Source organism: Bubalus kerabau, chromosome 20 (genome assembly GCF_029407905.1).
Source record: "Bubalus kerabau isolate K-KA32 ecotype Philippines breed swamp buffalo chromosome 20, PCC_UOA_SB_1v2, whole genome shotgun sequence".
In the NCBI taxonomy this organism is placed as follows: Eukaryota; Metazoa; Chordata; class Mammalia; order Artiodactyla; family Bovidae; genus Bubalus; species Bubalus kerabau.
In genome coordinates this window covers 9,193,212-9,207,223 of record NC_073643.1, presented here as the reverse complement: position 1 = coordinate 9,207,223, position 14,012 = coordinate 9,193,212, and the positions used below count along the sequence as shown (strand labels likewise).

Sequence of the window (14,012 nt, the reverse complement as noted above, 5' to 3'; positions counted from 1 at the left end):
ATGAGCGCACAGGTATCCGGAGGAGCAGAAACTCCAGGTGGTTGGTTTGGGGCGATAGATGTGCAGCCAGGCTAGCTGGATGGAGCCGGCAGCTGAGGGCTCTGGAGACAGGTAACTAGGGGATCTCATGGGTCACATCAATGTGTTTGATATAGCAGTCAGAGAGGTTGTAATCAAATTAGCACAGATACTCTCTGCCCCAGAAGTTGGAAACTTTCACGTCTGCTGGTGCCTGCAGGCCATGGCAAAGGTGCAGCAGACGAGAAGATGTTGCAAACTGAGAGAACCTACCTGCCTAAAGAATGTCCCAATGCAATATATGATCTACTGATCTACTGTTACCCTATGGGACCTTGGCCCTTCTGTGGCTAGACTTTCTGATCCTTTTTTTCTTTCTTTCTTTGGTCGAACTATGCAGCACATGGGAGCTTAGTGTCATGACCAGGGATCAAACCCTAGCCCACCGCAGTGGAAGTATGAAGTCCTAACCACTGGACCGCTGGGAACGTCTCAAAAGAGAGACAGTGTGTGTTGAAAACAAAATCATTCCCCTCCCATCCCCCTCCCCCATTAAGAAGGGCCTCACTTGGGGTATTTTTGCTTTTAGATCTTTTGGTTTTAGACTCCTGAAAGGGAGTTTGAGGACATGCAGCCATCCTAACCTCACAAGAGTCATGAAAGGTGGGCCAGTCCTGGGGCACAGCTGCCAACTTTTACTGAGATTGTGAGGAAACTGCAACCTGATGATTTCACAATTTCATCTTTTTATTGCAAATAGATGGGGAAACAATGGAAATAGTGAAAGACTTTATTTTGGGGTGCTCCAAAACCACTGCAGATGGTAACTGCAGCCATGAAATTAAAAGACGCTTACTCCTTGGAAGAAAAGCTATGACATACCTAGATAGCATATTAAAAAGCAGAGACATTACTTTGCTGACAAAGGTCTATCTAGTCAAACCTATGGTTTTTCCAGTAGTCATGGATGGATGTGAGAGTTGGACCATAAAGAAAGCTGAGTGCCAAAGAATTGATGCTTCTGAACTGTGGTGTTGGAGAAGACTCTTGAGAGTCCCTTGGACTGCAAGGAAATCAAACCAGTCAATCCTAAAGGAAATCAGTCCTGAATATACATTGGAAGGACTGATGCTGAAGCTGAAACTCCAATACTTTGGCCACCTGATGCAAAGAACTGACCCATTGGAAAAGACCCTGATGCTGGGAAAGATTGAAGGCAGGAGGAGAAGGGGATGACAGAGGATGAGATGGCTGGATGGCATCACTGACTCAATGGACATGACTTTGAGCAAGCTCCAGGAGTTGGTGATGGACAGGGAAGCCTGGTGTGCTGCAGTCCACGGGGTCGCAAAGAGTTGGACACGACTGAGAGACTGAACTGAACTGATTGTTTCATAATCACACCCATTAGTTGGTTGCACAATTTAACCCCAGGATAGTCTTGTGACTTTCTTCATCAGAAAATTTAAAGACTTGTGAGAAGCATGAGGGATTGCTACACAGCATAACTGTCTGAATCTGTAGGCAGGACGCTTTATTTTTTATTTTTAAAATAACCTTTTCATTTTGATATAAGAATTTCTATATGCCCTTTGCTCAATTCATCGATTGTTAACATTCTGCCTCATTTGCTCCATAGTTTTCTTTCATCCTATACATGTAATAATATGTATATTATGTATAATTATATATATACATGTAATAAATATATATTTATTTTAATGTATAATTATATATATGATACATACACATGAGGCTTCCCAGGTGGCACAGTGGTCAAGAATCTGCCTGCCAGTGCAGAAGACACAAGAAATGTGGGTTTCACCCTGGGTTGGGAAGATCCCCTGGAGAAGGAAATGGCAACCCACTCCAGCAATCTGGACTGGAAACTTCCATGGACAGAGGAGCCTGGTGGGGTATGGTCCATGGGGTCACAGAGTCAGACACAACTGAGCGTTGCACAGCACAGCAGCACCTACTGTGTGCACACTTAGACAGGAACTATAAATAGAGCAGGCACAGAAGCATCATGGCCTTGTGAAAATAACCTGGGCTCTAATAAACCATATGTATATGTATATACATATATATATTTATATATGTATACATGTATATAAATAAACTGAAATCACTTTGCTATACTCTAGAAACTACTAATAACATAACATTGTAAATCAACTATACCTCAATACAAAAATAAAGATAAAAAACTTGAGGTTTAAAGTCAGGCAATGAAACTAGAGGTCCCATCACTTCCTGGCTCTGTGGCTACTGGCCGGCACCTCCCCTGTGACTCGGTTCCCTCATCTGTGAAATGTGGATAATAACACGAAACTAGGTGGGATGCAGACTGACTCACTGCTGGTAAAGCCTTTAGCACAACCATGGCTATTATCACTTCCAGTTCAACTATACCACAGAGTCTGGCGCTAAAATCTCAGAAACAAACTTCTATCTATACTCTCCGGGCAAGCTTCTACTGTAAAGGGTCAGATACGGTCCATTTTAGGTTTTGTGGCTCATAAAGGAAAGCTATGACAAACCTAGCCAGCGAATTAAAATGCAGAGACATCACTTTGCCAACAAAGGTCCGTACAAAGCTGTGTTTTTTCTAATAGTCATGTATGGATGTGAGAGTTGGACCATCAAGAAAGCTGAGTGCCAAAGAAGACTCTTGAGAGTCCCTTGGACGGTAGGGAGATCAAGCCAGTCAGTCCTTAAGAAAATTAACTCTGAATATTCAGGATTCATTTTGATATTTGGCAAAACTAATACAATTATGTAAAGTTTAAAAACAAAATAAAATTTTAAAAAAAATGAATATTCATTGGAAGGATAGATGCTGAAGCTGAAACTCCAGTACTTTGGGCACCTGATGCAAAAGTTAATTCACTGGAAAAGACTCTGATCCTAGGAAAGACTGAAGGCAAAAGGAGACGAGGGAGGCAGAGGATGAGATGGCTGGACAGCATCCCTGACTCAATGGCCATGAATTTGAGCAGATTCCGGTAGATAGTGGAGGACAGAGGAGTCTAGCGTGCTCAGTCTATGGGGTTGCAAAGAGTCAGACACAACTTAGGGACTGAACACCAACAACAGTAATGTCTCTGTTTCAGCTGCTCAACTGCCATTGTAATCCCAAAGCAGTCACATGCAGGACGTAGTGAGTCAGAGGGGTGGTAGTCTAATATAACTTTATTCATGGATGCTAACATTTGAATCTCATATCTTTTTTTTCTGGCCATGCCTCAAGGCTTGTGGGGTCTTAGTTCTTAGACCAGACAAAGGATTGAACCCTCCCCCCGTGCAGTGAAAGTATGGAGTTCTACCACTGGACTGCCAGGGAAGTCCCCCTCATCTTTTTTTTTTTTTAGGTTTCTTTATGTGCTGGGTCTTCGTTGCTGGGTGGGCTTTCTCTAGCTGCAGAGAGTTGGGGCTACTCTGTAGTTGCGGTTCATGGGCTTCCCATTACGGTGGCTTCTCTTGTTGTGGAGCACAGGCGTTAGGCACATGAGCTTCAGTACTTGCAGCACGCAGGTCCTACAACACGGGCTCAAATGCTGTGCACAGGCTTAATTGCTCTGCAGCATGTGCAATCTTCCCAGAAAAGGGATTAAACCCATGTCTCCTCTATTATCAGGTGGATTTGTTATCACTGAGCCACCAGGGAAGCCCCCAAAATAACTTTTAAACTAATTTTAAAAACAGTTACAGGGAATTCCCTAGCAGTCCAGTGGTTAGGACTCTGTGTTTCCACTGCAGGGGGCATGGGTTCAATCCCTCATTGGGGAACTAAGACCCCACCTGCCCTGAGGCGAGGTCAAAAAAAAAAAAAGATACAGGAAGTGACACAAAATAAATGAATGACTAGGTGGCGAGTACTCCTGTAACCACCCTCTAGTTCAAAAAACAAAATTTGGGGGGCCCTTCCCGTTTCAGGTCCTCACTCTCATAAGTAATTACCATTCTTTATTATTATTACTTTATTTATTTATTTGGCTGTGCTGGGTCTTAGTTGTGGCATGCACGCTCTTACTTGCAGCATGTGCTGCTGTGGGAGCTAGTTCCCTGACCAGGGATCGAACCCTGGCCCCCTGCATTGGAAGCTCAGAGTCTTAGCCACTGGACTACCAGTGGTTACTACCTGTTACTACCAGTGGTTACTGTAACCACTAATCTTGTCTTTGATAACCATCAGTCTCATTGTTAAAAACCAGACTAAGTTTGAAAAAGGTCTGCAAATTGTAAAAAAAAAAATAGTGCTAAAGAAAAAAAATTGTATACTTGCTAAAGTGGCAAAGAAGATTTTCTTCAAGATTTTTGTCGTAACAGTCAATTCTACTGCCACAGGTGGAGAGGGATGGGTCTCAATTCTAATTACAGCAAAGAGAGCTGGAGATTTATAGCCAGCAGAGTTAGGGGCTTGTGGGTGGAAAATTGTAAGAGGAGGTCTCAAGGGATTTTTGCTAGTGAAGTCGCTCAGTCGTGTCCGACTCTTTGCGACCCTGTGGACTGTAGCCCACCAGGCTCCTCCATCCATGGGATTCTCCAGGCAAGAATACTGGAGTAGGTTGCCATTTCCTTCTCCAGGAAGGGTAGGTCAAAGAGTTAGATGTCAAGAGAGGTGGGGTGGGGATGAGGAACTTGATCAGATAACAAGAACTGGGGGATTATTCCCAAACTGATTTAGCAGGATTCTTTGCTAAGATTTTTTTTTTTTTTTTTTGGCTAATTTGCTAAGACTGGACAATTCTGGGCAGGCAAGGACAGGTCAGGCACAGAAGGCCAAGATCCAGGTCTAGAAGAGTCTAGAAGAGTCTCTAGTCAGAGAAGCCTAATTAAAGTTTAGTCAAGGAGTCTATCAATAAACTGTAATTCTGGTGGGGGGGGGGGTGCTCGCAGTTTGGCTTGTGGGATCTTAGTTCCCCTACCAGGGATCGAATCCTGGGACCACCAGGGAATTCGCTAACCCTATACTGTTATTGTTAACCTCAAGTCTCAAGTTAACAAAATGGGCTTCCCTAGTGGCTCGGAGAAGGAAATGGCAACCCACTCCGGTATTCTTGCCTGGAGAATCCCAGGGATAGGGGAGCCTGGTGGGCTGCTGTCTATGGGGTCGCACAGAGACACGACTGAAGCGACTTAGCAGCAGCAGCAGCAGAATCTGCCTGCAGTGTAGGAAGTTCGGGTTCCATCCTGGCTGGGGAAGATTCCCTGGAGAGGGAAATGGCAACCCAGTCCAGTTTCCTTGCCTGGGAAATCCCATGGACAGAGAAGCCTGGTGGGCTACAGTCCCTGCTGTCACGAGACTCAGACACGACTTGGCGACTAAACCATTAGCAAGTTAATACATTTAGCATGAGTGATTTTTGCAGTGTTGGGGCCAGTGTGAGGAAAGGAGAGACTCCATCTTAAAGCCTGTCATCTGTCTTAAAGACAGGATGTAAATAACTGGGCCTGAACCCTGCCCAAGAATGAGAAGACCATTGCTAATAAAAACCAAGTCTCCTGGAGACTTCCCTCCATACAGATGGCAAACGGAGACTGTAGTTGAGGTCAGGCTGCCCCTGTTAGATTAACCATGGAGATATCCCCCCTTGATGTATAAGCATTGATCCCCACCTTCAACCTTAATTGTTTGTTCTCCTAGCACCTACTTGTTGTAAAACTCAGTCCTATACAACAAAGAGTTTGCTAACATGTAACCACTCACGTGGTGAGGGTGGGGGTGGGGGTGGGGGGGATGGTTATAAAACCCGGCCTCTGGGAACCATCGAGGTCCTTGTTGGGAACTGATTCCCTTGGACCTGCTGGCAGTAATAAACGGTACTCCACACCGTCTTGTGTTTTGTGATTCCGGATTCCACAACAGTAGAATGTTAATCGTAACTCAATAAAGCTGGAAAATATATATACATATATATATTTGAAAGCGATTTCCCTAAAGGCGCCTTCCTCTGAGACTCAGTTTTGATTAAAGTTGATTAAAGTGCAGTGATGCAAAGGGGGGATTTGCAGAGAGTTTTGGCAACCAGGTAGGAAAAGACAACTTTAGGTTCAGATCTAGGGGTAACCAGCAGTCCTGGACACAACTGAAGCGACTTAGCAGCAGCAGCAGTCCTGGACTGGTTAACTCACAGTAGAGTCTCCCTTTCCCCAAGTGTAGAAAAGAGATCATACTAGATATTGCACGCCCACTTGACAGATCTGCTTGCATCACAGGGATGTTGAGTGGCTTAAGTGCAAAACTGAAAGATGGGAGCTGTTGGTACTCATCTCTCAAAACCCAGCATGAAATAAAAATTCCGGAGACCCGGGTGCCTTGAGGGTTGCCTGGAATTCCTGAAGATTTCGCCACAGTTGAACCACATCTCTTAATGTATCAGTAACCTGGAAGAATGGTTCTCAAGCTTTGCGTGCTGTCTGGAGGGTTGTAAAAATAGATTTCTGGACGCTATCCCTAGGGTTATCCCTTGGGCGAGGACTCGTTATTTCCAATTCTAACACGTACCAGATAGAAGATTGGATCAGGGACCACACTTGGCGGACCCCTGGTTGTTTTCCAGACTGCCCCTATGAAAGGCTGAGGATCCATCTAGTCCACTTAGGTTTAACTGCTCCGTTTCTGTCGTGTCCAGGAAGCCGGGGAGCAAGGAGACCCTTGTTAAAATCCAAACCGGAGGTGCGTTATCAAGCTGCTGACAGCGAGTACTCCTGAGTCTTTGCAAAAGGTTCCTCCCTCAGGCGGAGGCCCGCCGAGGTCAGATAACACTGCCCTGCAGTCACGCGGCCGCGTGTGGCCCCAGGCTCTCGGCTACCCTGGCTCCGGGCTCCGCGGCTGCGGCGGCGGGGCGGGGCGCGGGGCGGAGGCGGCGCGGGGCGGGACCAGGCCCCCGGTCCTCGGTCAAGTGACACCGAACGGCTTCCCCGGCTGACGGCAGAGCCGGGAGGCCCGAGAGTGGACATGCCGGAGGTCGTTCGCCTCCTCGCCCTGCTGCTGGTGCCGCTGCTGCTGGGCTCTGCGCGTGGTTTGCACGTAAGTCCACAGGACCCCCGCGCACAAATGATGAATCGGGGAAACGCTGGCGGGGAACTGGGGCTGCGGCCACCTGGGGCCCCACAGGGCGGAGGTCCTGGGACCCCCGAGGCACGCCCGGGCCCGCCCGGCTACCGGGGAAGCTCAGGCAGTGGGCCGGCCCTCCCATCGGAGGCGGGCCGGGCGGGGCGCTCGTCCTTACCAGTAGCTCTGTAGCTTGTGAGTTCCGCTCCTGCCGCCTCTGTCGCCGAAAGCCACTTCCTTATCGATGCAACCAAGGGCTGAGATGAGGTGCTTTCCAGCTTTGCGGGTTTCCGGGAGTGGGATTCTGAGTAGCGCGCGTTCTTGGAGGGCGCCGGAGGCTCGGGCTTGGCGTGCCTCTCTTGCCTGCGCTCTCTGGAGCGCTCCGGAAGGAGAATAGTGGGGTCACGAGAGGCCCCAGCAATGGGAACATTGGATTAATTACCTTCGGGGTGTTCTCTTTGAGGACGTCTCTTGCCCGTCTCGCTACTTCCCTCCGCCTACTTTTAAGGCTTGGATTTTTCAGAGCTTCAGCGTTTGACGGTGGGCGAGGGGCAGGCTGCAGGTGTCCGCCAGCGTTGCTGGAGGGAGGTCTGGCCGGGCGAGGTATGCGCTGGGGCGGGGACGCGGGGGGCGGGGAGCTGGGGGAAGAGTCGTGCACGATTGCGGGAGAAGGACAGCCTCAGTCTACCCGGCAGAGCTAAGGTAGTGGCCGAGGGAACTCGGGATCGCTCCTGTGCAGGTCAACATCCTGGCCTTGGAAAGGTGGGGGTGGGGAGATCTGAGCTGGGAGGTGAGAGTGGGGACTTGAAACGGGCGCCTTTCTCTCTACACTTTCTGGGAACTAATTTTGGTTCCTCCAGAGTTCCGGTGGGCTGAGTCTAGGGCTTGTTTTATAAGTAGAAGCTGGTGAACTTGACTTGCAAATTACACCTTCTGATAAGAGGCTTTTTATAAAGTGCCTAGAGCAGAAAAAAGAAAAAAAGGCCTACATTTATCTAAAAGCAAGGTTGAGAATTTTACTTGGAAAACAACTGCTGAAAATATTTTCGTTTTAGGTCTTATTGGGAAAAGGTCACCTCAAATGAATATTTGCTAACCTTTGTCTATCCAGGTCTGTAGTTCCCTTGCAGTTTTTTGTCTGGGAGCCAGCCAGCTATGAGAACCAACCAGGAGACTGGCTCCACCCCAGGAATCTTTTTGTCAGTTGCCTCAGTTCCCCTTCTTGGGCTACAGCTGAAAAAAAATTCCAGCAGACTAGCTGTCCATGGCTTCCTGGTTTACACTTTAGAACAGCGGTTCTCAAACTGTAACTGTCCTAGAAGTTACAACATTTAAAACTATATGTTAATAAACTATATATATATATATTTTTTTTAATAAGTTGTTCTCTCCAGTTTTTAGGGCACAAAGTGACATTGTACATTTTTGCCAATCTCTTTCATGTGTTTTTGGGGTTTTTTTTGGAGATTAGACTTTGTTTTTTTCAAACTTTAAATTTTTTATTTTGTATTGAGGTTTAGCTGATTAACAATGTTGTGGTAGTTTCAGGTGGACAGCAAAGGGACTCAGCCATATGTATACTTGTTTCCATTCATGTCTGTCTTAATAGAGGACTGTTGAATGCTCGTAGCTACTTCTGCATTCAGTTTTGCCATATCACATGTCATGTAACCTCTGGAAACTTCACTGTACACTCATGAGAGAATGGTTATGGCTTAGTGCTGTTTTTGAAAACAGTCAGTGGACACCCCCTCCTTCCCCCCCAACCCCAACAGCCAAAGGGTCTCCCTGGACCACACTTTGAGAACCGCTGATTTAGAATAATGTTTTTCTTATTATAAATGTTCATATACATGTTGTGGAAATACTTGAAAGATGCAGAGAACTGTAAGAAAGTGACACTGCCCATCCTGTTACAAAGTGTATTTGTAGTTCACTGATAAAGTGTGCAGCTGACTGGTACTTGAGTAGCTTGGGTTCAAGGCTGGTTGGACAGATGTAAGTGGCCTTCAGTTTTTGACAGGGGACAAGAAAGCTTTCATATCCCACAAAGCTGATGCCGGTTCCTGGTTGCAGGAGGAGTTGACCTGGAAACCTGTCCTTGGCCACTGTCCTATCTAAGGAACTCACCTTCCAGAGCTCACCCGCACAGAGCTGGCGGGGTATCCTCTTAGGAGCTGAGGCAATGGCGATCTTCAGGCAGCTGTCCCTGGGCGCAAAGGCCGCCCTGGCTGCCGGGACTGTCTTCGTGTCCATGATTGTCTCCCGGTCCTACCTGGCGGAGAGCTTGGAGTTCAGGGCCTGGCGATGCCTGTTCCGCCTGCAGCTCGCTCTGTTTGTCAACTCGCTCATGCTCCTCGGCTCCATCTACATCTGGCGTAGCACCGTCAGCAATCTCAGGCATTCCCCGGCTGCAGAGTCAGCCTGCTTCCAACTCTGGAAGATGATCGTCGCGACCTTCCTGGCCCTAGCGCATTCCAGCTTCTTCACCATGATCTTTCTAGTGGCCGAGGAGCCCTATCTCTTTTCCCTGGTTGCCTATACCTGCCTCGGGGCGTATGTCATCATGCTCTGCTTCCTTTGTGTCCTCAGCGGCATGGAGCAGGCCTACCAGCTCCTGGCCTGGCGTGCCGGCAGGGCGGTGGGCAGTCTTGACAAGACCAGGAAGCTGGCCCTCCGGCCGGCACTGGCAGTGATGGTAACCACTGTGCTCAGCGTGGTGGGGCTGCTGAACGCTGCCCAGCCCCCAGCGGTGACCACTGTGGAGGTGCCCGTGCATCGGCTGCCCCCCTCCATGAACAGCCTCAAGATCGTGCTCCTCTCGGACATCCACCTGGGTCCCACGGTGGGCAGGACCAAGATGGACATGTTTGTAAGGATGGTGAACACGCTGGAGCCGGACGTCACAGTGATCGTGGGCGACCTGTGCGATTCTGAAGCCTCTGTCCTGCGCACGGCCGTGGCTCCTCTGGGCCAGCTGCGTTCACGCCTGGGCACCTACTTCGTCACGGGCAATCATGAGTACTACACGTCGGATGTCAGCAACTGGTTTGCGCTGCTGATGTCTCTGAACGTCCAGCCCCTCCACAATGAGAACGTGAGGATTTCTGCTACCGGGGCCCACCATGAGGACGACGACTGGATCTGCCTGGCTGGGGTGGACGACATCGAAGCGAACATCCTGCACTACACTGGCCATGGCATGGACCTGGAGAAGGCCCTGGAGGGCTGCAGCCCAGACCACCCTACCATCCTGCTAGCTCACCAGCCCCTGGCTGCCAAGAGAGCCCTCCAGGCCCGGCCAGATATTAACCTGATCCTTTCTGGGCACACGCATGCTGGGCAGATCTTCCCCTTGAACGTGGCAGCCTATCTCCTGAACCCCTTCTTTGCTGGTCTCTACCAGGTGGCCGAGACTACATTTGTATACGTGAGCCCAGGCACAGCCTATTATGGGATACCCATGCGTCTGGGCAGCAGGGCAGAAATTACCCAGCTCATCCTGCAGCCGGCCCCCTGACCCCACCCCTGTCTGCCCCCCGGGCGCCTGCCTCCTCGTTGCCCTTGTCCTCTGTCCCCATCCCTCTGCAGAGCAGGCCGTCCATCTACCCCCTCCAGCCTCCCCTGCGAACCCACACTTGTCACAAAACTGGATGGCACTGTGATCTGTGCTGGGGCTGCCTGGCAAGTCCAGGGAGGTTAACTCTGCAGATGACCACCTGCTTTTTCATACGCATTTGTGAGGCCGCTAAAGTAACGTGTAAGGACGGACATCTGTTTTCCAAATGATGTGGAGTAAGCCCTCCTCCTCTGCAGAACTCACAGGGATGCCCTGAAAACGGGTTGCTGAATAGGGATGTCCCTGGCAAGTGGAATAGGAAAGGGACTCTTGGTGTTCTAAAAATCTTTTGGACTTAAGCAGTTTCCAGAAATCAGTGATCCTGAGCTTTCTGGGGAAGGGGCAGTGTGGCTAGGTAATCTGGGAGAACAGGCAAGATGGAGGCCCCTCTGGCTGCTGGAGAAGAGGGTTTACCTTTCCCCCTGGGTTCTATCAGAGTTACCTTTACTGAGAGCATCAGCCAAACCGTCCGGAATACAGGGTTCCTCCTGTTCCTCTGGGCCTTGGTTGATGCTGTCTAACTGGCTGCTGGACCTTTGGGCTTGGGGGTGGAGTGGAAGGATGTGAGCACTGCGAGATGGGGTCATGGTGCTGCTGCCTAGAATTCAGAGGGTGTTTGCCAACCTTGACTCCATTTGTATTACAACACTTGGATGGAGTGATGAGGGACAGGCAACTCGCCCTTGCTGAGAGATGGGGACACTAAGGCAAAGGGAAGTTAGGGCACTGGCAACGCTGCAGGGGTCGTGGGAGATTCCGGGCTGAGAGCCAGGTTTCCACCTTCCAACAGAAGTATTCTTCCCACTGCCTGTATCCTTACAGGTGAGGACGGGGTTCAAACACAAGTAACAGTGTAACGAGAAGGGCCTGGAACCTGATGTCCTTTCCAAGTGCTCTCTTTGAGGCTGATTTCAGTTCATCATAACTACATGGGCCCTGAAAGGGGGCTAGACAGTTTCAATGTAGGGCAACTATTACACTGGAGGGGCAGCCAGGAAACTGAAGACCACACCCTCCACCCCAGGTTGGGGTTAGAAATGGAGGTTCGCGCCCTCCCAATGGGGAGGTTGAGGCTTGCATCGGGAGTGGCAGGGGCCTTTCCTCCCTGGGGATCCTGCCTTTGGAATGCTGGTCTATCCTTCCTCGCCAGCTGACCCCATCAGAGTTATCCTTGCGCTCTGGTCATGGAACCAGATGGCCATCTCTGTGCTGGATCCACAGAAAAAGAGGCAGGGGTCAATAAGTCAGGAGCAGCCCTGACCCCACTGGCTGGCCTCTGTGCCAGAGGCAGGGGACCCTGTGACCCCGGGCTAGCAATAAATCCTGATTAAAAAAGGCCTCACTGGGAATCTTTCTGTGACCTCTGACCGGGGTGGGGTGGGGCTCCTCACCTTCCTGCTCACTTGTCAGGCAGCATTGGGCAAACTTGACGTCACTGAGCCTCAGTTTCCCTCACCCTGAGATGGGGATAATTACTGTATGTACCTCAAGATTGTTTTGAGGGGAGGGTATTAAAACATGGTGCAAAACACAAAAACAAAAAAACACGTGGTGCAGCAGTTGCCGGGGCTCAGTCACAAGGAAGCACTTGATGTTGCCAATTTTAAAACATCCCATGGGGTGTGCAGTGATACTGTTGGTACCCGGTGCCCAGAGAACGGTGGAGCAGCCATTCCTAGGGAATGGGAGTGGGTACCATGCCCAGCGATTTGTCAGAGCAGCAACTGCTGGCATTGCTTTCCTCTGCCTCTCTGCCTGTTTTTTGTCTCCCTGTTGGGAGGGAGGCAGGGCCTGGCCAGGGCATTTCTCCATTTTCCCAGGCAAGTGTCACTTGCCTCTGTTCTTGGTCAGTGGAACCTTGGGGGATCCTGGAGACCACCTCCCTTGTTTCCAGGCAGCCAAGTTTAAAATGCATCTTTGCGTGGAGATTTCAGTGGTTTCCTTACTATTTACCCGCTTGTGTTTAATCGTTCTTATAGTCAGGAGTATGTTTGGAGAAAAACCATCTACAACCAAGGAAGGGACCCTGGAGAGCCTTTCTTTGAACACATTTTGCAGATGGTGGGGTCGTGGGAGGGGGAAGTGCTGTGCCCTGGGCAGTGCCCAGCTCAGCTCAAGTTCTCTGACTCCCCTCTCTGTGGCACCACTCAAGCTCCCCGCCTCTCCCTGTCTCTCACTCTCCTCCAAACCCTGTCACTCCCTCATGCCCTGACTCCAGTTGGGATCCCTGGCTCTCTGACTCCCTGGTTGGATCCCCCCAGTCTGTGTTAGTTCTGCCATTTGTCTTCCACCTTACGATGCAACAGGCCGTGTGTGTCTCTCCTGCTCCAACAAGTATTATTTCACTGGTTTCTTAACTGGGGATCTTTCTTTCCAGTGCCTGAGCTGAGCTTTACCTGCGTCAGTCCTGTTTTTCATCTTGCAGCTTTGTCTCTTCTCTTCCCCTTGAGTGTCGGTACTTTTTGGTCCTGTGCCCTGGCATCCTTATTCTGAGGTCCTTGGTTGACTGATTCCTGTCTTAACAGAAATAGGACAGGTCCATCTTCTGTGCCCAAGGAATAGTCAGCAACACCTTCTCACGCTTGGTTTGTGTTCCTTGATTTTATGGGGGAAGCTTTCCGAGCAGAAATTTCTCCATTTCTGTTCATATTCGATCTGTGGAGAGGCATGTGCGGCTTGCTCTCCACGGCCCCCGGGTGCCTATGTTCCCCCGTTCTCTGCTCATTTACCTTCTTTGATTTATTTATTGCCAGGAGAGGCCAGGGGAGGCCAGGAGAGGTGGTGAGAAATGTTTACTTGAAGCTTGAAAAGGCTTTCAATTTCATTCTAGTTTTTTTTTTTTTTTTTTTTTTAATATATCTGTTAAATGCAAGTTAAACAAAAAACTTTCTGAAAATTAATAGTAGCATGTGTAGTATGATACTATTGTTGGAAAATCTCAGTACATTTATCCTACTGCTGTTTATTCCAAACATCCATCCATCCATCTATCCGTTTCCCCTCTTATTTTGTTTATTCTTTTTAAAGTCTTTTACTGGGAAAATTTGAAAGTATAAAGTAGAGAAAGCAGCAACTGAGTTTCTATGTGCCCATCACCCAGCTCCAACGCTTGTGACTATTCCCCTGTTGTCTCATCTACCCCAGCCCCACACTCTTTGTTTTTGTCCGGAGTATATTAAGACAAATCTTAGAAAATGTGATTTCGCCCTAAAATACTTCAGTATGAATCAATTTTTAAAAAGCATATCCATAATGCTGTTATATCTGATGAAATTCATAGTAATTCTTGAATATTGTCTAATACTTAGTTAGGAG

The 14,012-nt window shown here is 48.9% G+C and overlaps 2 protein-coding genes across 7 annotated transcripts in view; both read left to right on the top strand.

Annotated features, from left to right (window-relative positions):
• The first annotated feature begins 6,907 nt into the window (after positions 1-6,907).
• On the top strand, positions 6,908-13,422 carry TMPPE (transmembrane protein with metallophosphoesterase domain). 2 transcript variants are annotated; one of them, XM_055558211.1, is made up of 2 exons: positions 6,908-7,054; positions 9,155-13,422. In XM_055558211.1, the coding sequence occupies exon 2, from the start codon at positions 9,264-9,266 to the stop codon at positions 10,596-10,598; it is 1,335 nt and encodes a 444-aa protein (XP_055414186.1). In that variant the 5' UTR covers positions 6,908-7,054; positions 9,155-9,263; the 3' UTR covers positions 10,599-13,422. The 2 variants fall into 2 exon arrangements, with proteins under 2 accessions (XP_055414186.1, XP_055414187.1); XM_055558212.1 differs by lacking the exon at positions 6,908-7,054 and adding an exon at positions 7,546-7,681 and having other exon boundaries at positions 9,158-13,422.
• Positions 6,920-14,012, top strand: part of GLB1 (galactosidase beta 1) — a 102,681-nt gene continuing 95,588 nt past the window's right edge. For 3 of the 5 annotated variants that reach the window (XM_055558209.1, XM_055558205.1, XM_055558206.1), the window contains exon 1: positions 6,920-7,054. In XM_055558209.1, the coding sequence (XP_055414184.1) occupies positions 6,983-7,054 (72 nt within the window). In that variant the 5' untranslated portion in view covers positions 6,920-6,982. Of the gene's footprint in view, positions 7,055-7,238; positions 7,346-7,544; positions 7,682-14,012 lie in introns of those variants that run through there. The other 2 variants (XM_055558207.1, XM_055558208.1) reach the window with 2 other exon arrangements.